Source organism: Cervus elaphus, chromosome 7 (genome assembly GCF_910594005.1).
Source record: "Cervus elaphus chromosome 7, mCerEla1.1, whole genome shotgun sequence".
In the NCBI taxonomy this organism is placed as follows: Eukaryota; Metazoa; Chordata; class Mammalia; order Artiodactyla; family Cervidae; genus Cervus; species Cervus elaphus.
The window spans coordinates 25,934,185-25,961,690 of record NC_057821.1 but is presented as its reverse complement, the minus strand read 5'-3'; the positions used below and the strand labels follow the sequence as shown (position 1 = coordinate 25,961,690).

Sequence of the window (27,506 nt, the reverse complement as noted above, 5' to 3'; positions counted from 1 at the left end):
TAAAAAATAAAGGCTTTGTTAATATTGATTACATAATTTAAAAATCACATTTCTTCAGCAAATAATTTGCAAGGAAAAATAATGAACAGAGAAACTTACACATTTAAAACAAAACTGAAGAATCATGTAAACCAAATGCTACAATCAGAAAAAATGAACAGAGACGTATTAAGCAATTATTTACCTAACTTTTGGTATTGTATGGCATTGTTTTTCTATTTCTAGGGTTATTATATTTTAAATTTTCATAGTAAAATATTTATGAATGAAATGATATAATACCTAAGATTATCTTAAAAATAATCCAGTAGGCATGTAATATTAAGTGAGTGAATTTACAGAATTGTCCATGATTTGGTCATTGTTAAAACTGGACTACTGATACATGGTACTGTTCTCCCTACTACTGTATATAACTGAAACTTTCCGTAATACAATGGTCTTTTTAAGTATTCAGGAATGCCCAAAGAAAAAGTAAGCAGAGAAACATTCTACTTGAAGTTATGCTGGTTTTTAAGGTTTTGCTCATTTTTATTGCAGTTAGGAAACCCAGAGAGTCCAAATCCTGCTCTAGAGCACAGAACCTCTCAGATATGTAACCCTAAAGAGGGTGCATGCCACAAGGAATAACAGCAGAGGAAAGCAAAGTTAATGCTCAGTTTATTACTGGCTGAACTAAGCCCCAGACTTTATTGATATAATGCACAAATGGTCATTAAGCAGCAATGCTGTGACACATACCATACTACATTCCAAGTGTATTTTAAAATAGATTTATTTATTAATTTATTTTTGGCTGCACTGGGTCTCCGTTGCAGCACACAGACTTTCTCTAGTTTCAGAGAGCAGGAGCTACTCTCTAGCTGTGATGTGCCAGCTCCTCATCGTGGTGGCTTCTCTTGCTGTGGAGCGTGGACTCTCGGGCTCGTGGCCTTCAGCAGCTGCAGCACGCCAGCTCAGTAGTTGTGGCACACAGGCTCAGCTGCCCCATGGCAAGTGGGATTCTCCTGGTCCAGGGGTCAAATCAGTGTCTCCTGCGCTGGCAGGTGGACTTTCTACCACTGGACCTCCAGGGAAGTCCCCTAAGTATATTAATGCCATATGAGAAGAGACACATTCATCGTCTTTGAAGAATTAACACTCCAGTAGGAGGAAATATACACATAGGGAATAATTTCACAAATACATAATTATAAATGCTAAGGAAAATAAAAATGCAACATGATAAAGTATTGCACAGAAACCAAGTATAATTTGGTAGAGTTTAGAGAAAACTTGAATAAGTGAGATGAAATAATATGATTTATAGTAAGTGAAGGACAAGGTTAAGGAGGGCAGAGCACATGTTTGAGAAAATTTTGCAGTACAAAAGAGATCATGAGAATAAAATAAAATTATCACAGACTTAGTAAAAAAAAGTTTATGTAAGAGCAAGAAAGTTATTTAAATTATTTCTAATTAGAATCCTAATGAAAAGAAGTTGTATTTTTAAAAATAAACATGAAAGGCTAAAACAATGCAAAATGTAATAAATGTAATAGAAAGATTGAAAATTAAATCAACAAAATCTCCATGAAAAAGAAGACAAAGAAATGTAATATATGGTAGAAAAGATAAGACACAGAGACTCGACCTCAGAATATCAAGTAACAGAGCTAGAGACAGAAAGAGAAACATGAAGGAGGGAAATTATGAAAACAAGTAAAGGAAAATTTTCCAGTAATGAATGACTTAATTCTTTACATAGAATGAGGACTTTCATATATTTAGCAAAATTAATGAAAAAAAACTCATCACCACATACATTTTAAATTTTTAAAGTCATTTTAAAATTCTGAACTTCTTCATGGATCACTACCTTGTGGCAAATGGGATAGCATAATTCAATGAAGCCATGAGCCATATCTTGTATGGTCACCCAAGATGAACGGGTCATAGCAGATATTTCTGATAAAACATGATCCACTGGAGGAGGTAATGACATACTACTCCAGTATGCTTGCTGTGAGAACCCCATGAACTGAATAAAGAGGCAAAAAGATATGACACCGAAAGATAAGCCCCACCCCCTCCCCAGGTCAGAAGGTGTCCAATGTGCTACTGGGGAAGAGCAGAGGACAACTACTAATAGCTCAGAAAGAATGAAGCAGCTGGGCCAAAGCAGAAACCACACTCAGTTGTGGATGTGTCTGGTGATGAAAGTAAAATCTGATGCTGTAAAGAACAGTATTGCATAGGAACCTGGAATGCTAGGTTAGGAAAACTGGATGTGGTCAAGTAGGAGATGGCAAGAGTAACCATAACATCTTAGGAATCAGTGAAGTGAGACGGACAGGAATGGGTGAATTTAATTCAGATGAACATTACATCTACTACTGTGAGCAAGAATCCCATAGAAGAAATGGAGTAGCCCTCATAATCAACAAGAGTCCAAAATGCAGTACTTGGGTGCAACCTCAAAAAGAACAGAATGACCTTGTTTTGTTTCTAAGGTCAACCATTCAACATCACAATAATACAAGCCTATGCCCCAACTACAGATGCTAAAGAAGCTGAAGTTGGCCACTTCTGTGAAGACTAGAGGACTTCCTAAAACTAACACCAAAAAAAATACATCCTTTTCATCATCTGGGACTGGAATGCAAAAGTAGGAAGTCAAGAGATACCTGGAGTAACAGGCAAGTTTGGCCTCAGAGTACAAAGTGAAGCAGGGCAAAGGCTAACAGAATTCTGCCAAGAGAATGCACTGTTCATAGCAAACACCCTTTTTCAACAAAACAAGAGAAGACTCTACACATGGACATCACCAAATGGTCAATACCAAAATCAGATTGATTATATGCTTTGTAGCTGAAGATGGAGAAGCTGTATACAGTCAGCAGAAACAAGACCTAGAATTGATTGTACCTCATATCATCAGCTCAGCTCCTCATAGCAAAATTCAGGCTTAAACTAAAGAAAGTGGGGAAAACCACTAGGCCAGTCAGGTACAACTTAAATCAAATCCCCTATGAATATACAGAGGAGGTGATGAGTAGATTAAAGGGGTTAGATCTAGTAAACAGAGTGCCTGAAGAACTATGGACAGAGGTTCGTAATATACAGGAGACAGTGAATTGAACCATTCCAAAGAAAAAGAAAACAAGAAGGGAAAGTGCTTGTCTGAGGAGGCTTTATAAATAGCTGAGGAAAGAAGAGAAGCAAAACCCAAGGGAGAAAAGGAAAGGCACACTCAACTAAATGCAGAGTTCCAGAGAATAGCAAGGAGAGACAAGAAAGTGTTCTTCAATGAACAATACAAAGAAAAAGAGGAAAACAACAGAGATCTCTTTAAGAATACTGGAAATATCAAAGGAACACTTCATCCAAAGATAGGCACAATGAAGGATAGAAACAGTAAAGACCTAATAGAAGCTGAAGAGATCAAGAATAGATTGTAAGAACACACAGAAGAACTGTACAAAAAAGATCTTAATGATCCAGATAACCACAATGGTGTGGTCACTCACCTAGAGCCAGACATTCTGGAGTGTGAAGTCAACTGCCAATAGGAAGTTTACAGTTAGGAAGCACTGCTGCCAATAAAGCTAGTGGAGGTGATGGAATTCCAGCAGAGTTATTTAAAATCCTAAAAGATGATGCTATTAAAGTGCTGCACTCAATATGTAAGCAAATTTGGAAAACCCAGCAGTGGCCACAGGACTGGAAAATGTCAATCCTCATCCCACTTCCCAAGAAGGGCAGTATTAAAAAACGTTCAAGCCACCAAACAATTGCACTCATTTCCAAAACTAGCAAGGTTATATTCAAAATCCAGCAAGCTAAGCTTCAACAGTATGTGAACTGAGAATTTTCAGATGTTCAAGCTGGGCTTAGAAAAGGCAGAGGAACCAGAGATCAAGTTGCCAACATTCACTGGATCTTAGAGAAAACAAGGAAATTTCAGAAAAACATCTACCTCTGTTTCATTGACTATGTTAAAGCCTTTGACTGTGTGGAACATACAAACTGTGGAAAACTCTTAAAGAGATGGGAATACCAGACCATCTTACCTGTCTCCTGAGAAACCTGTATGCAGGTCAAGAATCAACATTTAGAACCTTGTATGGAACAACTGACGGGTTCAGGATTGAGAAAAGTGTATGACAAGGTTGTTTATTGTCACCTTGTTTATTTAACTTATATGCAGAGCACATCATGCGAAAAGTTGGGTTGGGTAAGTTACAGGCTGGAATCAAGATTGTCCTGAGAAATATCAACAACCTTTGATATGTGCATGATACCACTCTAACAGTAGAAAGTGAAGAGGAACTAAAGAGCCTCTTGATGAGGATGAAGGAAAGTGAAAAAGCTGGCCTAAAACTCAATATTTAAAAAACTAAGATCATGGCATCCAGTTCAATCACTTCATGGCAAATAAAAGGGGAAAAGGTGGAAACAGTGACATATTTCCTCTTCTTGGACTCTAAAATCACTGTGGATGGTGACTGCAGCCATGAAATTAGAAGATGATTGCTTCTTGGAAGAAAAGCTAAGACAAACCTAAACAGTATGTTAAAAAGCAAAGAGATTATTTTGCCGACAAAGGTCCATATAGTCAAAGCTATGGTCTTTTCAGTGTCACATACTAATGTGAGAGCTAGACAATAAAGAAGGCAGAGCACCAAAGAAATGATGCTTTTGAACTGTGGTGTTGGAGGAAACTCTTGAGAGTCCCTTGGACAGCAAGGAGATCAAACCAGTCAATCATATAGGAGGTCAACCCTGAATACTCATTAGAAGGACTGATGCTGAAGCTAAATCTCCCAAGACTCTGGCCACCTGATGTGAACAGCTAACTTGTTGGAAACGACCCTGATGCTAGGAAAGATTGAAGCAAGAAAAAGGGGATGACAGAGGATGAGATGGTTGGAGGGCATCACCAATTCAATGGACATGAACTTGGGCAACCTCCAGAAGATGGTAAGGGACAGGGAAGCCTGGCGTGGAGTCATGAACAGTCAGACACGACTTGGAGATTGAACAACAACAAAATTCTGAAAATCTCAAGTATTAAAAGAAAATCATCTCACTAGAGGAAACAAAACAGACTTATGTTAAACCGTCAAATACTTCTGTCATTAAGAAATGAGAAATGCCTGGAAGTTCTAAAGGAAAATTATTTTCTGTTAATAAATACATACCTTTGCAAAATCACAATCAGGTACAAAGAAAGAATATAAGTACTGTTAGACATGAAAAGATGCAAAATGTACCTACCACATACCATTTTTTTGGAAGCTGATTAAGAATGTGAATTAGTAAAGTGAGGTTGTTAATCAGGAAATAAGAATGTACTTGAGGAATGACATCAGCAACATGATCTAAAAAGAGTCTTTTCACTCGTATCTCCCTCTCAACAACAATTTGACATTCATCCCTGGACAAAGAAGTCTTTGTGGGAGCTATGGAATCCAACATCATATGCTAAAGAATCCAGGAGGGGTCTCGCCCACCCATGCATCACATAAGAAGCATACAGACCTTGGTCATGGCTAGGGACCCTGAAATAGCCCATAAACTGGCTTAGAGCTTCTTAGCTATGATCTGGAAGCCCCTGGAGAACAACCTTAGACACTCTGTGGAAGTCCAGCTTTCCAGTGGAGAACTTCAAGGACACCACTGGAGCAAAGAAATATAATTTGGACACATTGGAGAGAGTAGGAGGAAGAGCCTCACTCCTCCTCAAGGCAGCACAGCTTGATGCCAAGAAGGACCTTCTCAACCCATGAATTATCCTGGAGGGGAAAGTGAGGACTTGTGAGGAAACATCTGTCTTCTTCAACTGTGCAGGAAACTGCCAAAGAGATTCATTTCTCTCTTACCCTATCCAGAGTACCATGTCATGAGCTACATAACTGGGGTGGGAAGAGGCTGGTAAGGTGGCAGATAGAACTCCAGGAAGATATGAAAAAGGCACAGATTCCTCAAGAAGTCTACTAACAATCCACTGGGGATGCCTCATCATTGGATCCCGTCAACTTGCCCACAGTTACTCCTAACAGTACATGCACCTCCCCCATACACACTCCATGTTGTGTCAGCTCCCTGTGTGTACTCTTGACAGCAGCGAGAGTGAGCTCTGGCAGACAACTAAAAAGTAGCACAGAAAGCCAGTCCAAATCTGTAGGCCAGGGAGAGAACAGGAACTTGAACTTCAGCTCCATTCTTGGGAAAGCAAAAGGGAAGCTGTCAGCATCCAGCATGTTGCATTGCAGAATCAAGATAGGCATACAAGTTCAAGAATTCTGTCACAGGAAAGAACAAGAAGTGTGGTGCAGGCACATCCATAAAAGATCTGAGAGGGTCTCAGAAGTCCCAGAAGTACCAACAAAGAAAAAGATATTATAGGAAAACTGAACGAATGTTTTGGCCAACCCAATATTTCTTTCCCAAAGTCAGCTAGTAAAAACTAGCATGGATGTGAGAGTTGGACCACAAAGAAAGCTGAGCACTGAAGAACTGATGCTTCTGAAATGTAGTATTGGAGAAGACTCTTGAGAGTCCCTTGGACTGCAAGGAGATCAAACCAGTCAATCCTAAAGGAAATCAGTCCTGAATATTCATTGGAAGGACTAATGCTGAAGCTGAAACTCCAATACTTTGGCCACCTGATGCAAAAACTGACTCATTTGAAAAGACCCTGATCCTGGGAAAGATTGAAGGCAGGAGGAACAGGGGATGACAGAGGATGAGATGGTTGGATGGCATCACTGACTCAATGGACATGAGTTTGAGCAGGCTCCAGGAGTTGGTGATGGACAAGGGAAACCTGGCATGCTGCAGTCCATGGAGTCCCAAAGAGTCAGACACGACTGAGTGACTGAACTGAACTGAGAGGAATGATTGCTACTTCAAATGCAGAGACAGAAATGCAAGACTTCAATAAACATGAAAAATCAAAGAAACATATCACCAAATAATCAAAATAATCTTCCAGTAACTGACACCAAGACATGGAAATCTATAACTTACCCAGTAAAGAGTTTAAAATAGCTCTTTTAAAGAAACTCAATGAGTCACAAGAAAACACAGTAAGACAATTCAGTAAAATCTAGAAAACAATACATGAACAAAATTAGAAGTTTAATAGAGAGATAGAAATCATAAAAAACAGAAATTAGGAATATGAAAAATATAATAGATTAAATGAAAAATGCAGAAGTGTCGAGAATAGAGTATATCAAGCAGAAGAAAGAATTAGAAGCTAAGAACTTTGAAATTATCCAACTGAGAGTAAAACAAAGAAAAAAGAATGAAAAGTGAAGAAAGCCTAGATGATCTATGGAATACCATCAAATGTAACCTTCTGTGAATTACCAGGCGTCCCAAAAGGAGAGAGAGGAAAAAAGGAACCAAAAGCTTATTTAAAGAAACAATGGCCGAGAACTTACCAAATCTACGGAGAGAGCTGGATATAAGTTCGCGAAGCTCAAAGGTTAAGAAACAAATGCAACTTAAATAGATCTTCTCAAAGACACATTATAAAAAAAAACTGCAAAAAATCAAAGATAAGATAATCTTAAAAGCAGCAAGAGAGACTAAGCTGGTAATTTACACAGAAAACATAATAAGGATATCAGATTTCTCAACAGAAAATTTACATTTAAGGACAGAGAATGATGACATATTCAAAACTTGCTGAAAGAGTCTGGGTCATGAGGTAGCTGAAGGAAGATCATGAACTCACCTCCTCCAATGGACACACTCAGTCTACAGCTACAAATGGAATAATTTCCTCTAGAAGAAAAAAAATCTAAAAATCAGTTCAACAATGCCTGCACATCAGGCAAATGAGAGGAAATCCACATCAAGGCAGGAGAGGGAGAGTCATAAGCTTGCCATAAACCCCACCCTGAGCACAGCAACCCACAGATGGGAAGGAACTCAAAACCAAGAGCTTCTCCTGAGGAGCAAGGGGTGTGATCACAACAACGGGCATCCCAACTGTTAAGACCTGCACCTAAAAGTTAAGCCTCCCCAACATCTAGCTTTGAAAGCCAGTGGGTCTCATGTTTTGAGTGAACTCAAAGTGGCTCTCAAAGGAATCACACACAGACTCATTTGACCCAGTCCCAGCGCAGAAGCAGCCATTTGAAAAGCATTCACACTTTATGGAAATGAGGCTCATTTGATGACCTTAAAGTGTCAGCCTAAGGGACAGGGACCTGCTGGGATACTCTCCCAGGACAGAGGCTGGCAGGCACCATTTTGCTCTCTCTTTCTTCTGTGCTAAAGTGGGCAGGCATCTATTTTTTTATTCTAGGAATTTTTTTTTTCTTTGCAGAGGTTCAGTCTTTAACTCCTTTGCATCACTGTAGCCAGCAGGTGCTGGCTTTACACTTTCCCTGTGCCACCCTCCAGAGCACCACTATGTCATGCAGGTGAGCTTTTGCATAGGCTGGGTGTCCCAGTTTTTATGCTTGCCACCCAGAGCATGCCTTTGGATCACCTGGCTCTGGAGGCCATGGAAGTTTGCAGTCCATCGGAGCATTGCACAGCGAGCAGACTGAAACACACTCCCAGTCTTTCTAAGAAAGAGGCCTATTTTTTTATCCAGGAGCTTTGGTATGAAGGCAAGTTTCTGGTTTGACACAGTTCTGGGGGGCTATAGAGGTGTTTTCATGAATCAGAAGCCAGTAGACAAAATCTTTGCACACTTCCCCTGCCTTGCCCCAGCTCACTGGTATCTCTCAGAAAACAGCTTATATATTTGTCTGGTGCCCTAATTCTTCCAGCTGGTACCAGGAGATAATTCTACATTGTCTGGTTCTGGTGACTAATGGCACTTAGGCTCATGGGTCACAAAACACTATACCAAATGTAGAGAAGTTCTTAAATAGTTACCAACCCAGGGCACAGCAAGAGGCAACGATATTTCTGTGAAAGAGGTCTATTAGCTTACCACCATAGCTGTAGCCTGAGGGGTAGGTTTCTAACCAAACACAGATCTAAGGATGACTTTAACCCTTTCCAGAGACCTTTCAGGGTGGCATTATCATTTGACTCTCCCCTGCCACGCTCCCCAGTGCCAATGGCTCTCAGAAGGGAGCTCTTACACCCATCTGGGGCCCTGGATTTTGTGGCTGCAAGATTCAACATCTATGTGACACATCACATTAACAAATCACAGAATAAAAATCATGATTATCTCAATAGATGCAGAAAAAGCTTTTACAAAATTCAACACTTGTTTATGATAAAAATTCTCAACAGAAGTGGGTATAGAGGGTTCATGTGCTGTTCTAAGTCACTTCAGTCATGTCCGACTCTTTGTGACCCTAGGGACTATAGCTGGCCAGGCTCCTCTGCCCATGGGATTCTCCAGACAAGAATACTGCAGCAGGTTGCCATGCCATCCTCCAGGGGATCTTCCCAACCCAGGGATCAAACCCACAACTCCTGTGTCTCCTGCGCTGGCAGGTGAGTTCTTTACCACTAGAGCCACCTGGGAAGCCTCAACATAATAAAGGCCATGTATGACAAACCCACTGCCAACATCCAGAGGCTCAAACAGTAAAGAATCTACTTCCGGTTATATTAATAATCTAGGTAAGTCCTGAGGATGTAATGTGCAGCATGGTTACTACAGTTAACAATACTCTATTGCATATTTGAAAGTTGCTAAATCTTTTTAAGTTTGACTATGCCTTAATTATTTTGACCCATGATAACTCACAAACCTCTCTGTGACACAAAAGATTGTCATGGGTAGTCCTCATTTCATTCAAAATATTGTAAAGATTCCACTATTTGCAATTCTATTATTTGAAAACTAAAATAGTCCACAAATGTCTTTGCTACTGCTGCTGCTAAGTCGCTTCAGTCGTGTCTGACTCTGTGTGACCCCATAGACAGCAGCCCACCAGGCTCCGCCATCCCTGGGATTCTGCAGGCAAGAATACTGGAGTGGGCTGCCATTTCCTTCTTCAATGCATGAAAGTGAAAAGTGAAAGTGAAGTTGCTCAGTCATCTCCAACTCTTCGCAACCCCATGGACTGTAGCCTACCAGGCTCCTCTGCCCATAGGATTTTCCAGGCAAGAGTACTGGAGTGGGGTGCCATTGCCTTCTCCAACAAATGTCTTTAACAGGGCACAATAAACTTCAACACATGGAAATATGCTAATGTGACTGAATAAATGAAGATATAGCTGCAGCTTTCAGGGCTGGAGTACTGCTCTGCCTACTTTATCTTATGTAACATCTCAGTTGTGACACAGGATGTCTGTTAGCTAGACATTATAGTGATCATTTTGCATTATAAACAAATATTATATCACCATGCTGTACACCTGAAATTAATGTTATATATCAATTATGCCTCAATAAAAATTCTTAATAAACAAGAAGGCTCAAGGTACAGATACTTTATATTCATGTTTAATTACAACATACTCTATAACCAGGTAATGGTTTCACTGTGCTTCCCTTGAACCATCTGCAGAGGGAGAATGGAAACAGAAAAATCCCTAGGGGTCTGAGTAGATGCTGTTGGCAGTGCACAGGCAGAGGCCCCAGGGTCCAAGCAGGAAGCAGCATCACAGTCAAATCTTTAGGGCAGGGGTCACAAGGGGTGACCTGGCGACTACATCAGAGTTAATACAAGGAAGACTCTGATCTCAGAGGAGGACAGGCTGAACATGGGAATGAAAATGGGAATAGAAAAAATTCTCAGGGTCTGAACAGATGCAGTTGGCAGCACACAGGAAGGTGCAGGAAGCAACATCGTTACAGCCAGATCCCTGCTAGGGCAGGTGGCCACAGGAAGTGACCTGGTAACTGCATCAGAGTCACTATAGGATCTGATCTCAGAGAAACAGGCTGACAGGCAGCTGGGAATTCTGGCCAAGAACAGGCAGCTATTACAGAAGAACGAAATCCAATCTGCATCAAAGTATCCTCAGAAGTCAGCGCGCGAGCCCTGTAGAAGAGAGAGTGATCACACCCAGCATCCTGAGGGAGGCACCCCTCACCTCCTCTAAGGTCCCTGCAGCATCAGACAGAGAAAGCTGAGCTCCAAGGTATGTCATCATCACCTCCCTACATCTGGATAAAGGTGAACCTCCCAAAGAGGATGCAGCACTCCAGGCTGACAGATGTGTGGGAGGCTGGGGAGCAGTGGTTATCCTTCTGGGGAATATGAAGATTTCGATCTTTTCAGTCAATTTAATGATAACTCACCTTCTTTAAATTTATTTCCTCCCTATCCATCAATCACAAGGTCTTAACTGCCCAAAGCTAAAATCCCCCAAATGAATGAAATAGTCACTGGAAGAAAGGGAAGTCAGTGCTCTGATCCTCTTAAAAGAGGAAGCTTTTGGAAAAGATTCTGTGAGACAATGATGAACTTCAAGGAAGCCCTAGAATGAATTCCACCTGCCAGTTTTGTGGCAGGGCTACCTTCAATCAGTAAAGTAAGACTTCAGTGTTTCCCTAGGTTGTTTGTTTCTTCCTGCCACCACCTTAACCTCCTTTATTTTAGGGTCAGGAAAAAGAGCTACATCTAGAGCCTCCCTGAGAAGAGGGTCTCAGTCAAAGTCTTCCCCATTTCCCCAGAGTTCCTTACCCTTCTGGCTCCTGTGACGGACAATGAGGCCCAGCCCGAGGAAGATCAGCCCCAGCACGAAGCCCCCAACACCACTCAGCATCTTGCTCTGGGCAGATTCAGACTGTGACCCTGGGGAGCAGAGCCTGAGAGTCAGCGTTTGTGTCCACATCCCACAGTGTCCCTTGAGAATCCTGAAGTCCAGTCTGAGGTACAGGAGGTGGAAGTACCAGGGGAACTCAGTTCTTCATTCTAACCACCCCCAGGTAAGGGACCCAGCAAAAGATCCTTGGACACAGTGGGCAAGTGAATGAGCAGGGAAAGCAGATCCCTGCCCCTCAAGGACACATTCATAACCTTGGACCTGTCAATCCTGCAGAGCTCCCTGGGCTGGGCTCTGGGGCCATTGGGTGTGCAGTGAGCTCATGTATCTGGAAAGACAATGTAATTAGGCTCTTCCAATGCCCCTGCTATGAGGTATGAGCACTCTTGTGTCCTGTGATTTCAGTAGTGATGCCGGGGACAAGAGGTGAGATGGGATGAACCTGGGAAGCTCTGTCTACCCTGTCCTGTGGGGCCCACAATGAAAGGAAACCAAGTGCCCTTACGCCACTCCACCATGATGGGGCTCTGGAGGCTGGGGTGCTCTACGCGGCAGGTGTAGACATCTCCTCGCTGGGGGGTCATTTCCAGCATCACGAGGATCTGGAAGGTCCAGTCCCCATTTCTAATAAGAGGGGTGGACACAACTCCGGCTGTCTCCTCCCGGTCATTTCGGAACCACCGAACCTTGATCTTGCCTGGATAGAAATCTGTCACTGAGCAGACCAGCAGGTTGTGGTGGTTTAGAGTCTCAGTCCTGGATGGGGAGATGGTCACTGTAGGTTCCACTGAGGGAGGAACAGACAGGAAAAGACACAGTAAGACATGAGACCACACAACACATCTCCCAAGGAGAAGAGTCCTTCCTCGGTTCCAGAGTGGGAAGATCCCTGCATTCCAAGTCTTGGATTTGGATCCAAACTTATCCACGTTATTAGCTTGAATAGAAACATTCATCAGTTTACTCTTAGGAGTCTCAAGAGATAAATGTCATCATTCTATGTCACCATTCTTTGTTGACACTGATAAAAATGAAGCACTTTTAAATTATAAATTGCTATATTATACAGGCTACTATTTATTAAAAATTTTAAAATAAAAAACCCAGACTTGCTTTCCCCTACACCTATTAAAGGTCCCCATCAGGATTAGCTCTAGTGACTTATGCAAGGTTAGTCCCAGTACTCCTCACTGTAGAGAAAATCCAACTGTTTTGATTCTCATATGCTGGTCATGAAATGATCAACACAAGTCATGGAATAGCAACATGGACTGAGAATTAAGAAAGCACAGACATTCCTGCATGCGTGCATGCAAAGTTGCTTTAGTCAAGTCCAACTCTTTCAACCCTATGGACTGTAGCCCGCCAGGGTCCTCTGTCCATGGGATTCTCCTGGCAAGAATATTGGAGAGGGTTGCCATGCCCTCATCCAGTGGATCTCCCTTAACTAGGTATCAATAAACATTTCTACGTACAGTAAAATAGGGCAAGAGTGACCATCACATCCTTCCTACAAAGCAATTCTTCTCAAACGGGCTACATCTATAACCCTCAGCCCTGTAACACAGAATTTGAGAGCAAGAGCACTTCCCACATATTGCTGGTCAACAAAGCATCTCTCTCAGCTTTAGCCTTATCTTACCTCCAATGCCATTCTGTGGTGAACACCCCACAGAAATCTACATAATTAAAAACATACACTCTTTCTCTACTTCATTTATGCCACATATGCAAAAGTGAAAGTTATGTCTGACTCTGCAATCCCATAGACCATACAGTCCATGGAATTCTCCAGGCCAGAATACTGGAGTGGGTAGCCTTTCCCTTCTCCAGGGGATCTCCCCAACCCAGGGGTTGAACCCAGGTCTCCCACACTGCAGTTGATTCTCTACCAGCTGAGCCACAAGAGAAGCCCAAGAATACCAGAGTGGGTAGCCAATCCTTGGTCCAGGGAACTGTCCCGATCCAGGAACCAAATCGGGGTCTCCTGCACTGCAGGTGGATTCTTTACCAACTGAGCTATCAGGGAAGCCCAATACATACACTACATACACTCTGCCTCTACTTCATTTATGCCACATATACTTATTTGATTAATCTGTTGATTCACTTATTCATTCATTCAACAATTATATATATGACAATTTGGATTCTCTGGTAATCCAAAGATAACAGACCATAGTCCCTGCTTTTACAGACTTTGCAATCTAGTAACAGAGACCAAACACACACACAATGTTACAAACTTAATCAGTCAGTCAGTTCAGTTGCTCAGTCCTGTCGGACTCTTTGCGACCCCATGGATCGAAGCACACCAGTCTTCCCTGTCCATCACCAACTCCTGGAGTTTACTCAAACTCTCCTCTGCTGACCCCTTCTCCCCACATCTTCAGTGTTTCCCAGCATCAGGGTCTTTTACAATGAGTCAGTTCTTTGCATCAGGTGGCCAAAGTAGTGGAGTATCAGCTTCACATTCAGTCATTCCAATGAATATTCAGGACTGATTTCCTTTAGGATGGACTGGTTGGATCTCCTTGCTGTCCAAGGGACTCTCAAGAGTCTTCTCCAACACCACAGTTCAAAAGCATCAATTATTCAGCACTCAGCTTTCTTTATAGTCCAACTCTGACATCCACACATGACTATTGGAAAAAACCAAAGCTTTGACTAGACAGAACTTTGTTGGCAAAGTAATGTCTCCGCTTTTTAATATGCTGTCTAGGTTGGTCCTAGTTTTTCTTCCAAGAAGCAAGCATCTTTTAATTTCATGGCTGCAATCACCATCTGCAGTGATTTTGGAGCCCAAAAACATAAAGTCTGACACTGTTTCCACTGTCTCCCCATCTATTTCCCATGAGGTGATGGGACCAGATGCCATGATCTTAGTTTTCTGAATGTTAGGCTTTAAGTTAACTTTTTCACTCTCCTCTTTCACTTTCATCAAGAGGCTCTTTAGTTCTTCTTCACTTTCTGCCATAAGGGTGGTGTCATCTGCATATCTGAGGTTATTGATATTTCTTCTGGCAATCTTGATTCCAGCTTGTACTTCTTCCAGCCCAGCATTCCTCATGATGTACTCTGCATATAAGTTAAATAAGCAGGGTGACAATATACAGCCTTGACGTACTCCTTTTCTTAATTGGAACCAGTCTGTTGTTCCATGTCCAGTTCTAACTGTTGTTTCCTGACCTGCATACAGGTTTCTCAAGAGGCAGGTCAGGTGGTATGGTATCTCCTTCAGAATTTTCCACAGTTTATTGTGATCCACACAGTCAAAGGCTTTGGCATAGTCAATAAAGCAGAAATAGATGTTTTTCTGGAACTCTCTTGCTTTTTTGATGATCCAACGGATATTGGCAATTTGATCTCTGGTTCCTCCTCCTTCTCTAAAACCAGCTTGAACATCTGGAAGTTCACGGTTCACGTATTGCTGAAGCCTGGCTTGGAGAATTTTGAGCATTACTTTACTAGCGTGTGAGATGAGTGCAATTGTGCGGTAGTTGGAGCATTCTTTGTGATTGCCTTTCTTAGGGATGGGAATGAAAACTTTTCAGTCCTGTGGCCACTGCTGAGTTTTCCAAGTCTCAGATGTTACTCATGGTCAAATACAACACACTTCCTTATCTATTCTACACATCTTATCCTCTACCTCTCCAGTTGTTTCACTGAGTCTCCCTCATTCTCTTAGTGTGAAACTATAGTAAATATTTCATACATGTTTTATTTATTTGATAACACATTACATACTCTCATTTTCTTTTACCCCCTAATTTCCTTTTAACATTCAAGTGAGTTTAATCACTAGCTGCCGACCTATTCCATCCCCTTGCTTTTAAGAGTAACTTCCTTGTTCAGAAATCAGACATGATTATCATGTATGTTCTTTATAGAAAACCTTCTGAGATTCTTGCAGAAGTTGGCCTGGGTGCAGAGAAAGCACAGTGTAGAGAAAGCACTGTGAACATAAAGTATAACTGGGACTTACTGAGGTCAGGAGGCAATCTTGTCACCCCAGTTACATGGTACTCATGAGTCATCATCTGGAAAGAATCATGTTTTCAGTTGGGACTTAACTCTTGTTTAGGTCCTCCTTGCTGGAGTCTGATTGAAATCTTGGTCAGGTATGTGGACTTACAACATCTGTTCATCTCAAACAGATTGGGAGTGAAAAATGAAGGTCACAAGTTCAAGAGGGAAATGTTAGAGTAATGTTGATGGGAAAAGAACTGAAATAGCAAAAAATATAAGTATATATTAATACTTGTATCATTAGGATGAAGAAGGTAAGAGAGTGTAAAGTAAGCTAAAAGTTATGTGAACATGTATACATAACACTGAGGTCAGACTAGGGATTAATCAGTGAGTTTTCAATCCACTCAATTTATCATTTTGTCCCACCAATTTGAAAACAGGCAGGAACAGACTCACACTGCTGTCTCTGGTCATAACTGGCTTTAAGGAGGCTTTGCTTTCATTAAACTCTATATACATTAGTAAACAACATGATGACTGTTGTGTATTGGGAGACACTTCAGGACAGTGAATAACTGTATAACTACTTAAACTGTTTATGTGTACCAACATTAGCATATATAAAGTGTTGATAATAACTGTTAACACCCAAGGTTGTTGTGAAATTAAGTGGCATAATACAGACAGTATTTGGTAATATAATTGTCTAGAAATAGGTGCCCATTAAATGGGTATAATTAACTTTCAGAAGGTGTACCCCTGAGGTGGATGGTGATGTTGGGGGCGTAGAGGGAGAGGATAGGGTTTAGGCCAAAATAAACCTGAAGAAATTTTTATTTAATTAAATGTCATAGACTTATTTACCCCAAAATTCCAATTCTTTTTATTAAGCCATTTGTTGAGCTTTTCTAAGAAATTGTAACTCAGCCTTACAACACCATTCAAGTGTTGTTTCTATTTTTAGTAAACACTTTTTTCCTCTGACTTTACCTTCACAAATTCTAAGTTGTTAAGATCCCAGTCAATAAGAGTTAACTTTAAAGGGTTAAGTAAAATAGTAAAGAATCATTAATAAAATCAGTTTTTAAGGCTCTATTTACTTGTTTTCTCTTGAACCTAAATGGATGGAAAACCAAGTACATTTATGCATTAATTTAACAAAAGTTTATGGAATTCACACTACCTGCCAATGTGTCAACAGGCACTCGGTAATAATTAACACCGTCCCTTAGTCGAAAGAGGTCCAGAACAAGTGATACAGTGACATCATTTAAGAAACCAAGATTAAGTTGAATAATGACGTGAAACCAATAAGTGAAAAAGGTATTATTTCATGACTGTAATTTATCACCACGTGCGCACGGTGCCCTGAACTAAGCAATGGAGCAGCCCTAACCAGGCGGAGCGGTCAGACCTCGGGAAGCAACACACCAAAGGCGCGAGCGAGGTGGGAACAAGCTGCGTTAGTGGAGAGAACTGCCCAGCACGCGGCCTTCAGAGGTGACCACACTGAGCCAGCCGCGCCGCCTCTGCGGGGAGAGGTCCAGGGCTGCGATTGTCCATTCCCCGCGGCACCCTCGGTCCCCGCCCCGCCGTGCAGGCGCCCCGGCCTCGCTGTCCCCTCCGCGGGCCTGGGGACCCCGCCCCGAGACCCGGCCCCTCCCGGAGCTGAGCCTCCGAGGGCAGCCAGCACTCACCTTGCCGCTGCAAGGATGTGATGAGCTCCACCTCGTAGTTGTTTCTGCACACCGTGTCCTCCTCGGCCCGCACCCGCTCCAGTTCTCCCTCCTGGCTGTTCCAGTACTCGGCATCCGGTCGCCCCAGCGGGGTCACCGCCCGGTACTCGTTCACGTCGCTGTCGAAGCGCACGTACTCCTCCCGGTTGTAGATGTATCTGTTCACACTCCGCACCCGCTCCGTCCCGTTGGTGAAGTAACACAGGCCCTTAAACTGGAACAGGAAATCCTCTGCGGGGAGACAGCCGCTGGGTCAGGCCTCAGCCCCACAGCCCCACGCGGCGGCCGCTCGGCCAGATGGGGAGGTGCCGGCCGCCGCAGGCTGCGTCCTAAACCTGAAACCCGCCGCCTCTCAACCCCTGTTCCCTGCGGCCCGGCCCTGTGCCTCCTGCTGTGAACCGCGTCCTCCATCAGCTCTTCCCCGGGCCTCCCGCCCCCTCTGAGGGCTCCCAGGATGTGAGGAGGCCCGTGGGACCTCAGTAAACTGAGGAGGCTGAGAACTCAGTAAACGGGGCTGTGTCTGTCGGGTTGATTATCCACCCCTTTGTACTTAGAGGGATCAGGATGTTCTCACAGGAAATCTCAGTTTCCCTTGAACTACTGAGAACCTCAGAGGCAACGCAGTGTCGAGGTAAACCCAAGAGTTCAGGGAATGACAAAAGAAGTGGAGAAAAGAAGTTTGTCCTCAGACTGAAAGAAAGTGAAATCAAATCGCTCAGTCGTGTCGGACTCTTTGCGACCCCATGGACTGCAGCTCACCAGGCTCTTCCATCCATGGAGTTTTCTAGGCAAGAGTACTGGAGTGGGTGGGTTGCCATTTCCTTCTCCACGGAATCTTCGTGACGCAGGGATGGAACTCGGGTCTCCCGCGTTGCGGGCAGACACTTTACCGTCTGAGCCATCAGGGAATCAGCTTGACGGACATAGATTTTCTCTTTGTCCCCGGCAAAGTGTCTTCCTTACAACACCTGGGTTTACTGCTAGTTTCTGCCACCCCCACTGACATCTGTGTGGTTCGAAGGAACCAACAACTTCCCAGTCATAGAAAGGAGCATTTTATTCATGGAAAAAGCACAGACTTTTAAATGAGATAAATTGGATTCCAATTAAACTGAGATAGTTACCAGCTTGGGCAGGATCCTTAACAGAGTATCTGTATCATAAGTATAATTGTGGAAAAATTCATTATACCTACTGAAAGGTCACGCTGACCGCAGGCAGGAAGGCGCCTGCCAGAAAATGCTGACAGGGAAGCGCCGAAAGGTCTCAGATAAGCCCCAGGGACAGACATCCACCAATCAACAGCCCGTTGCCAGGCAGACTAACAGGGACAGATATCCACCAATCAACAGCCCTTTGCCAGGCAGACTGATGGACGCGAAGGACCTAGGGGTCCAATCAGCACCTTGGTCCCGCCACTTCCATATCGCCGGGGTATATAGGTGTTGCCCCGCCTCCCCGCAGATTGCAGACTCCCGTTTTTTCCCTTGCTGGCGCTTAGGAGCTCTGCCCGGGAGCGATTGTCCAATAAAAGCCTTTTGATACTCCGGCGCCCCTTTGTGCCGTTCTTACATCTGGCGCCCAACATGGGGCTTGAGGTGAGGGCCCTGGCTCATGCCTTGTGGGCCCCCTCGAACTCCACCGCCGCGGCCATACGCGCCCCAGCCACGGACCAACCTCCCAGACGGCAGACGGCGGGGTACGTCCCTCCGCCTTTGGATCCCGCCACCCTGAACGACCACTTCCTAGGGCCAGATAACTGGTGCGCACATATCGGGCCTTCCTTCGGCAGCTGTGCCAGAGACGTCCTAATCGGCTGAGTAACCCCCTGTCTCTCTCAAGACCTCTGGCTGCCTCTGTTTGCCCGGGGACGCCTGGACAACAGAGGCTAGCCCCTGGTCTCTCTCGAGACCTCCAGCTGCCCTCTGTTCCCCCGGGGACACCCGGACAATAGAGGCTAGCCCCACGTGGTCGCCATGGGGACTGCCTCCAAACCCGAGTCCATTTGATCCACTCCACTAGAATGCCTGCTAGCCAACCTGAAAAATCTGAGGTTAGCGGGCTACGTCCGGCCAAAACGGCTCACTTTTTTCTCAGAGGCTTGGCCTCAATCCCATTGGCCCCCCCACAGGGACGCTAGACTTTGATGTCCCCCGTGATCTAGATAATTACTGTTGGAGAACGTGAAAATGGCCCGAGGTCCCTTACGAACAGGCTTTCTGGACACTGCGCTCCCACCCTACCCTTTGCACAACCTGTTCCCCGACCCAAATTATGCTCACCATGGCTCCTAAACGGCCCGCCTGCCCAAATCCAGACCCCCCTCCCAAAGAATTGCCAGGTCCTGAGTCCTCTGCCTTCTCTATTCCCCCAGAAGACCTGGTCGCCACCACCCCCCCCGCACCCCCCGCCCTATGCTCCTCTGACTCCAGCAGTTCCATCCTCCACTCCCACTTCTCTGACTCCAGCAGTTCCATCCTCCACTCCCACTTCTCTGACTCCAGCAGTTCCATCCTCCACTCCCACTTCTCTGACTCCAGAAGTTCCATCCTCCACTCCCACTTCTCTGACTCCAGCGGCTCCCTCCTCCACTCTTCACTCCCCTAGCTGCCCCAACAACACCTCCCCACACCTCCTCAATCGACACACAACCGACTGAAACTATACACCCCCCTCCTACTCCCATTCTCTATCCTCCATTACCTCCCCTAACACCCTCCCCATCACCGGTCAGCTCACACACACGGTCCCACGGACAGCTGTCCTGAGATTCTTTTCCCCGTGCCTCGGCCCCCCTACTCCCTCTGAGACAAGTAGCCAGAGCCGAGGGCTTGGCACAGGTCCACGTCCCCTTCTCCCTCCAGGACCTGTCTCAAATCGAGGCCAAGCTTGGTCATTCTCATCCGACCCTATCCATTACATCAAGCACTTCACCCAACTGACCCGCTCATACGCCTTAACCTGGAAAGATATCTATGTGGTCTTAGGTTCCACCACGACCCCAAAAGAGCGACAAGCCATCTGGACGGCCGCTAGGGCCCAAGCCGACCAGAGACACTGCGCTAACCCCTCTCCCGAGCGCCCCCAGGGGCCCAGGCAATCCCCGACACAGACCCTAACTGGGACTATCAGGAGACTGGGGGAGGCGAACTCAGGGTCAGATATATGGTAGAGTGCCTCCTGGATGGCATGGAAGCCGCTTCTAATAAAGTGGTCAACTTCCTCAAGCTAGATGAGATCACCCAGGGCCCTGACGAAAACCCCGCTATGTTCTTAAATAGGCTGACAGAGGCCCTTATCCAATATACCTGACTGGCTCCAGACTCCCCAGCCGGAGCAGTCACTCTGGCCAATTGTTTTATCTCTCAATCTGCCCCAGACACCTGAAAAAAACTGGCCAAGGCTGAGGGTGGCGCTCAGACTCCCATACGAGACCTGGTAAAAATGGCCTTTAAAGTTTACAATGCCCGGGAAGAAACTGCAGAGGCTAGTCGTAAAGCCAGACTGAGACAAAAGGCCAAACTCCAGGCCAGCCTCCTCAACCAACAAACCCAGGCTCTGGTAGCAGCCCTGCAGCCGGCATCTGGCTCGGGCCCACAAAAACCCCCACCTGGGGCCTGCTTCAGATGTGGCAAAGAGGGACACTGGGCCAAAATGTTTCCTAACCCAAGACCGCCCACAAGGCCCTGCCCAAAGTGCAGGCAATGCGGACACTGGGCGAGTGACTGTCCCTCAGCCTCTCGGGCCCTGACCCCAGGGGGTAAGGGACCAGAGCGACCCAGGATGACTCTGAGCCCAGACCCCGCCCTACAACTGCTGACCTTTGATGAAGACTGAAGCCGCCCAGACTCGGGAACCCCAATAACCCAAGCCGAGCCCAGGGTAATGCTCCAGGTAGCGGGTAAGTTGATCGACTTCTTGGTTGACATGGGGGCTACCTATTCAGTCCTTCCCTCTTTCGGAGGCACCTTGCGTCCTTCCCGGGTCTCGGTAATGGGAATTGACGGCCAGCCGTCACAGCCTTTAGAGACCAAGCCCTTAAACTGTCAATTAGACAATTGCCTATTCACCCACTCCTTTCTAGTTATTCCCTCCTGTCCGACCCCTCTGCTAGGGAGAGATATTTTAACAAAACATAAGGCCACACTTCACCTAGCCCCAGGGCCTTTCCCTTCCACAGGCAGATTCCTACTGCTACTCACCGGGTCCTCTAGCTCCCAAATAGATCCCCAGGTTTGGGACACCAAGATCCCAACAATTGCCCAACACCAACCCCCAGTCCTCATCCACCTAAAAAACCCCACCTGTTTTCTGGCTCGGGCCCAGTTTCCCCTGTCCCAGCCAAACCTTCGAGGGCTTAAGCCAATCATTGACCACCTCCTGGGACAGGGCCTACTGGTCCCCATCTCGTCCCCATGTAATACCCCCATCCTTCTGGTCCGTAAGGCCTCAGGAGCCTACCGACTAGTCCAAGACCTCCGGCTTATCAACGAGGCCGTTGTCCCTACACACCCACTGGTCCCCAACCCCTATACTTTATTGTCCCAAATACCCATGGGCACCACCCACTTCACGGTAATCGATCTCAAAGATGCATTCTTTTCCATCCCAATCCACCCTGACTGTCAATTTCTGTTTGCCTTCACCTGGACTGATCCTGACACCAGACAGGCCACTCAACTCAGGTGGACAGTCCTGCCTCAGGGGTTTCAAGATAGCCCTCATTACTTCAGCCAGGCCCTGGCCCGGGACCTGGCCCTCTGCCCTCTTAGCCCTAGTACCCTACTCCAATATGTAGATGACCTCTTACTATGTAGTCCTTCCGAAGATCTCTCAAAACAACACACCACAGCTCTCCTTAACTTCCTGGCCTCCAAAGGATACCGGGCCTCACAGGCAAAGGCCCAACTCACCCAGTCCTCAGTTACTTACCTGAGATTACAAATTACCCCCACCACCAAGGCCCTCACAACCGACCGTTGCCAACTTCTCTGGTCTATCCAGCCTCCAACTAACGGAGACCAAATCCTGTCTTTCCTGGGCCTTGCGGGATTCTTCCGCCATTGGGTTCCCAACTATGCCTCACTGGCAAGACCCCTCCATACAGCAGCAAAGAAAACCCCAAAGGGGCCACTCTCCTCACAAAACGAGGTCACCTGAGCCTTTCTCACATTACAGTCTGCTCTGACATCTGCCGCTCCCCTTTCCCTGCCTAATCCAAACTACCCTTATCATCTCTATACTGATGAAAAGGGGGAGATAGCCTTTGGGGCCCTGGTACAGCCAGTGGGCTCTGAGTTGCTGCCTGTCGCCTTCATCTCCAAACAACTAGACCCCACTGCCAGGGGATGGTTCCCCTGCCTACGGGCACTGGCAGTGGCAGCAGCGGTTTGCATGGACACAAAAAAGTTACTTCAAAATCAACCTCTAACCATTTTCTCCCCTCACCGCCTCAGTGACCTCTTGGCTTCCAGATTCCTCTCTGACCTCAGTGACTCCAGACCGTACATCGCTCCTGCCTGACCTGCGCAACGATCTCTCCTCAAGGAGGGCTCCGGCCCCCCCAAGAAACCCACCAGCTGAGAAGACATCTGCCCGGTCAAGATTGGCAGGTGGACTTCACTCACATGCCCAGACACCGGGCTTATCGTTATCTGCTGGTACTCGTGGACACATTCTCAGGGTGGGCCGAGGCCTTCCCCACCTCCTGCGAAACAGCCACAATAGTGTCCGAAACGCTGGTCAAACACATCATCTCCCGGTTTGGACTCCCTAGCTCCCTCCAATCCGATAACGGAACTGCTTTTGTTTCGCAGATAACCCAGCAGGGCTGCAGCCCTCAACATCACCTGGCATCTTCACATCCCGTACCGACCCCAGTCATCGGGTAAGGTAGAACGGGCCGACGGGGTCCTCAAGGCCCACCTCGCCAAGCTCGCCTCAGAAGTGTGGCTCTCCTGGGTCGACCTTCTCCCCTTGGCTCTCACCCACATCCGCACAACACCGCACTCAAAGACAGGTTTGACCCCCTTTGAACTGCTGTACGGCAGGCCCTACCTGCTGACCCATCTGCTCCCAGAAAAACCACCTCCCCTGGCCAATTATCTGCCCCTCTTCACCCGCCTGCACGCCTTACTCAGGGAACTCGCAGATCGGGTCCTGTCACAACCTGGAGATGGTAACGGCTCCATCAGACCACTGTCGCCTGGGGACCAGGTGCTACTCAGGACCCTGTCTCCTGGGCCCCTCCAACCTCGTTGGACGGGTCCTTACACAGTAGTCCCGACCACCCCCACTGCACCCAAGCTCTCAGGCCTCGAACCCTGGTACCACGTGACCAGGCTTAAACGAGTCCCCCGCCCCGGCCTTCCAGAAAGAGATCCAGGCTTAGACTCGGGTCCAAAGGCTTCGCCAGGACACACATACCAGTCCTCTCTAACGGGGCCCACAAAACTAAAAATCTCCCGGACCCCCTTCCCATCAGCGGCCAAAGAATGACAGGTACCCTCCTACTGCTTGTTCTCCTCGGTCAGACCTACGGGGGATTTAATGACCCGGCTAAGGCGAGGCAAATCCTGGCCAGGCAAATGGGAAAGCCTTGCGACTGCACCGGGGGGACTCTCTCCCAATATCCTGAGAGAAGGGTCAGACATGTCCAATCAGTCAACTGCGGAGACAAAATGGCTTACAACTGTATAGGGTCGGGATACGAGTCTTCCTCAAATGGATACTCACACATTAGAAAAGCCAATTCATGGCAATGCGTTAACACCATCCAGACCCCAGAACCCCTGCCCCCAGGTCAGCAAAAAATAGACGTGGGCTAGACCTCCTCACCGCCCGAGAGGGCGGCACATGCCTTTTCTTACAGGGAAGATGCTATTTCTATGCCAACCGGTCCGGAATAGTCTGGACTAAGATTAAAGAACTACAGGACGACCTGGAACAAAGGCTCAGACAGCTCCAGGAAAGCCCCTTCTGGACCGGACTCAGTGGTTTACTCCCATACCTCTTGCCCTTTCTAGGCCCTATACTCCTGCTGGTTATGAGCCTCACCATAGGCCCCTGCCTCCTCCAATTTGTTTTTCACAGGGTCCAAGAAATAGCGCAGGCCACAACCAGACAGGCCATGATACTAACAGCTTACACTCAACTCAATCAAGAAGACATAGACCCACCTCACAATCCTACATAAGCTGACCTTTCGTCCCAACCAGCCCTGACCCCCACGTCGCCCCCATCCAGCAGGAAGTAGCCTGAAGACAAACGTCGCCCCTTGTCCTATACCAAAAAGGGCGGGATGAAAGGTCACGCTGACCACAGGCAGGAAGGCGCCTGCCAGAAAATGCTGACAGGGAACCCCCCCCGCCCCGCCCCCCCCCGCCCCCCCCGCCCCCCCCCCCCCCGCCGCCCCCCCCCCCCGCCCCCCCCCCCCGCCCCCCCCCGCCCCCCCCCGCCCCCCCCCCCCCCCGCCCCCCCCCCGCCCCAGCCAGAAAGGTCTCAGATAAGCCCCAGGGACAGACATCCACCAATCAACAGCCCGTTGCCAGGCAGACTGATGGACGCGAAGGCGCCAAGACTCCGGCCAATCAAAAAACTGACGCGGGACCTAGAGGTCCAATCAGCACTTTGGTCCCGCCACTTCCGTATCCGCAGGGGTATATAGGTGTCGCCCGCCTCCCCGCAGATTGCAGACTTCCGTTTTTTCCCTTGCTCGTGCCTGGGAGCTCTGCCCGGGAGCGATTGTCCAATAAAAGCCTTTTGATACTCCGGCGCCCCTTTGTCTTGTCGCGGCGTTCTTAAACCTACATGTAGGGCTTTTAGGAAGACTGAGAGAGAATTTATGTTAAGATATTAATCCTGTGTCTGAAGTGAATGATTTCTCAATATTTATATCATTCTGCTCTTACGTTCTCTTTGCTCCTAAATCTGGTCCATCCCCACTTAAGTCTCTGAATCCCACTCAAGTCACTGCTGCTGCTGCTAAGTCGCTTCAGTCGTGTCTGACTCTGGGCGACCCCATAGAAGGTAGCCTAACCAGCCCCCTCCTCCACCCCCCATCCCTGGGATTCTCCAGGCAAGAACACTGGAGTGGGTTGCCATTTCCTTCTCCAACTCAAGTCACTACTTGACCATAAATCAGTGAAACTTGAGGCTGTTTCTGTCTGTGGTCACCCAGGGAGCTCCTCTAACACTAGGAGTTACTTTCATAAACCCTCCACTCAGAGTCAGGACTGTAGAGTCTTTTCCTCAAATTCTGAACTTACAGAGACTACTACTGCCCTACATTTCCCACCAACCCAGGATCCCACAGTATTTAGTCCAGACAAGATCTTGGGGGACCCTGAAATGACAACTTTTGCTGTGTTTTCTTTGGAGAAATTTATACCTTCTAAAAAAGGGGGGGAGAGATACCCATGCTCACTTTGTCCTAGCACTTATAGTAGATACACACTTTGTCTCCTCCTGCCTGTTATACCCAGGCTCAAACCTGTAAGAGGGGGATTGTCCTTATCTTGTCCTTAGAGGGTGGAAATGAGAATGTAACATAGCCCTCATTCCCAATGGAAGGAAATGTGTGATGAAAGACAGTATCCTGAGATCATACCCCACCCCAAGGGTCCCTCAGAGCCTGCTCTCCAGAGTGGTGGCTCCAGGGAGCAGCTGCCCTGCACTTACGTGGAGAGTCTCTGCCCTCAGCCCCTGGGGTGCTCAGCACCGCCAGTGTCACCATCACAGCTGCTGTCCAAAGGCCTCTGGGGATCCGCAGAGCCACCATCCCAGACATAATAGAGAACAAAAGAAGAAGTAATGGTAGTCAACACAGCAAGAACCTGGTGGATCTGGTGAGCCCACTTCACAGAATAAAAGTCTATGGGAGCTCCCATGTATGGCAGGATTGGAGAGTCCCTAGGAAAGGAACCAATCAGCACTGGAGCTGAAATACCTCATCTGTCCCTGGGCAGACGTTATTTTTGAAGGTTCTCAATCTAATGCCTGGCACTGTCTTCATCAAATTACACTGAATAAACATTTCAGGTGAAGATTTTCTCTCAGTTTTAAAAGATCTGAAGATTGAATACCTCAGGAGTTTAAAGAATGAAAAGAAAAAAAGTGATTCAGAAGTAGACTTGTCTGTGATATTTACTTAAAACCTATTGTTTTGGGGTTTTGGGGTAGGGGAAAATAAGTGGGGATCATATTTCAAGGAGATAAAATTATTGTCACAGAGATGCTCACTTTATTAGCTTACACACTCTGAGAGGTCTTAAGATGCCGTGGGAAGAGCATAGCTCTTGAAGGAAATGGTTTTGGGCTGCAGTTATACCACTGATATGCTTTATGACAATCAGCAAAATATTGAACCTTTTTGCCTCAGATTTCTCTATGTAAAATATGAATCCTACTTCATTTTATATCTATGCCTTCATATATACAAACTTAAGAATGATGCTGTTGTTCAGTTGCTAAGATGTGTCCAACTCTTTTTGACCACATGGACTGTAGCTTGCCAGGCTTCCTTTTCCTTCACTGTCTCCCAAATTTGCTCAAACTTATGCCCATTGAGTCAGTGATGCCATCCAGCCATCTCATCCTGTGTTGCCTTCTTCACCTCCTGCCTATAATCTTACCCAGCATCAGGGCCTTTTCCAAAGAGTCAGCTCTTCTCAACAGGTAGTCAAAGTATTGGAGCTTCAGCTTCAGCATCTGTCCTTCCAATGAATATTAAGGACTGATTTCCTTTAGGATGGACTGATTGGATCTCCTTGCAGTCCATGGGACTCTCACAAGTCTTCTCTAGCAACACAATTTGAAAGCATCAATTCTATGGTGCTCTGCTTTCTTTATGGTCCAACCCTCACATCTGTACATGACTACTAGAAAAACCATCTCTTTAACTGTCTGGACCTTTGTCAGCAAAGTGATGTCTCTGCTTTTTAATATCTGTCTAGGTTTATCATAGCTTTTCTTCCAAGGAGCAAGCATCTTTTAATTTCATGGCTGCAGTCACTATCCACAGTGATTTTGGAGCCCAGGAAAATAAAATCTGTCATTGTTTCTACTTTTTCCTCACCTATTTGCCATGAAGTTATGGGAGCAGATGCCATG

At 46.2% G+C, this 27,506-nt stretch overlaps 1 protein-coding gene and 1 long non-coding RNA gene across 5 annotated transcripts in view; both read right to left on the bottom strand.

The window, feature by feature from the left end:
• The window catches only part of LOC122697205 (boLa class II histocompatibility antigen, DQB*0101 beta chain-like), a 122,461-nt gene extending 96,186 nt beyond the window's left edge, over positions 1–26,275 (bottom strand). For 2 of the 3 annotated variants that reach the window (XM_043907736.1, XM_043907735.1), the window contains exons 1-4: positions 26,076–26,275; positions 17,358–17,627; positions 12,194–12,475; positions 11,607–11,717 (exon numbers count right to left, since the gene is read on the bottom strand). In XM_043907736.1, coding sequence (XP_043763671.1) covers positions 11,607–11,717; positions 12,194–12,475; positions 17,358–17,627; positions 26,076–26,184 — 772 coding nt within the window. In that variant the 5' untranslated portion in view covers positions 26,185–26,275. Of the gene's footprint in view, positions 1–10,401; positions 10,962–11,606; positions 11,718–12,193; positions 12,476–17,357; positions 17,628–26,075 lie in introns of those variants that run through there. The other variant, XM_043907734.1, reaches the window with a different exon arrangement.
• LOC122697212 lies at positions 644–9,401 on the bottom strand. Of its 2 annotated transcripts, XR_006342019.1 has the most exons (3): positions 7,730–9,401; positions 7,434–7,534; positions 644–1,082 (listed from the first exon to the last, which is right to left on the bottom strand). It is a non-coding gene; the product is annotated as an uncharacterized LOC122697212 (long non-coding RNA). The 2 variants fall into 2 exon arrangements; XR_006342020.1 differs by lacking the exon at positions 7,434–7,534.
• Positions 26,276–27,506: the final 1,231 nt, after the last annotated feature.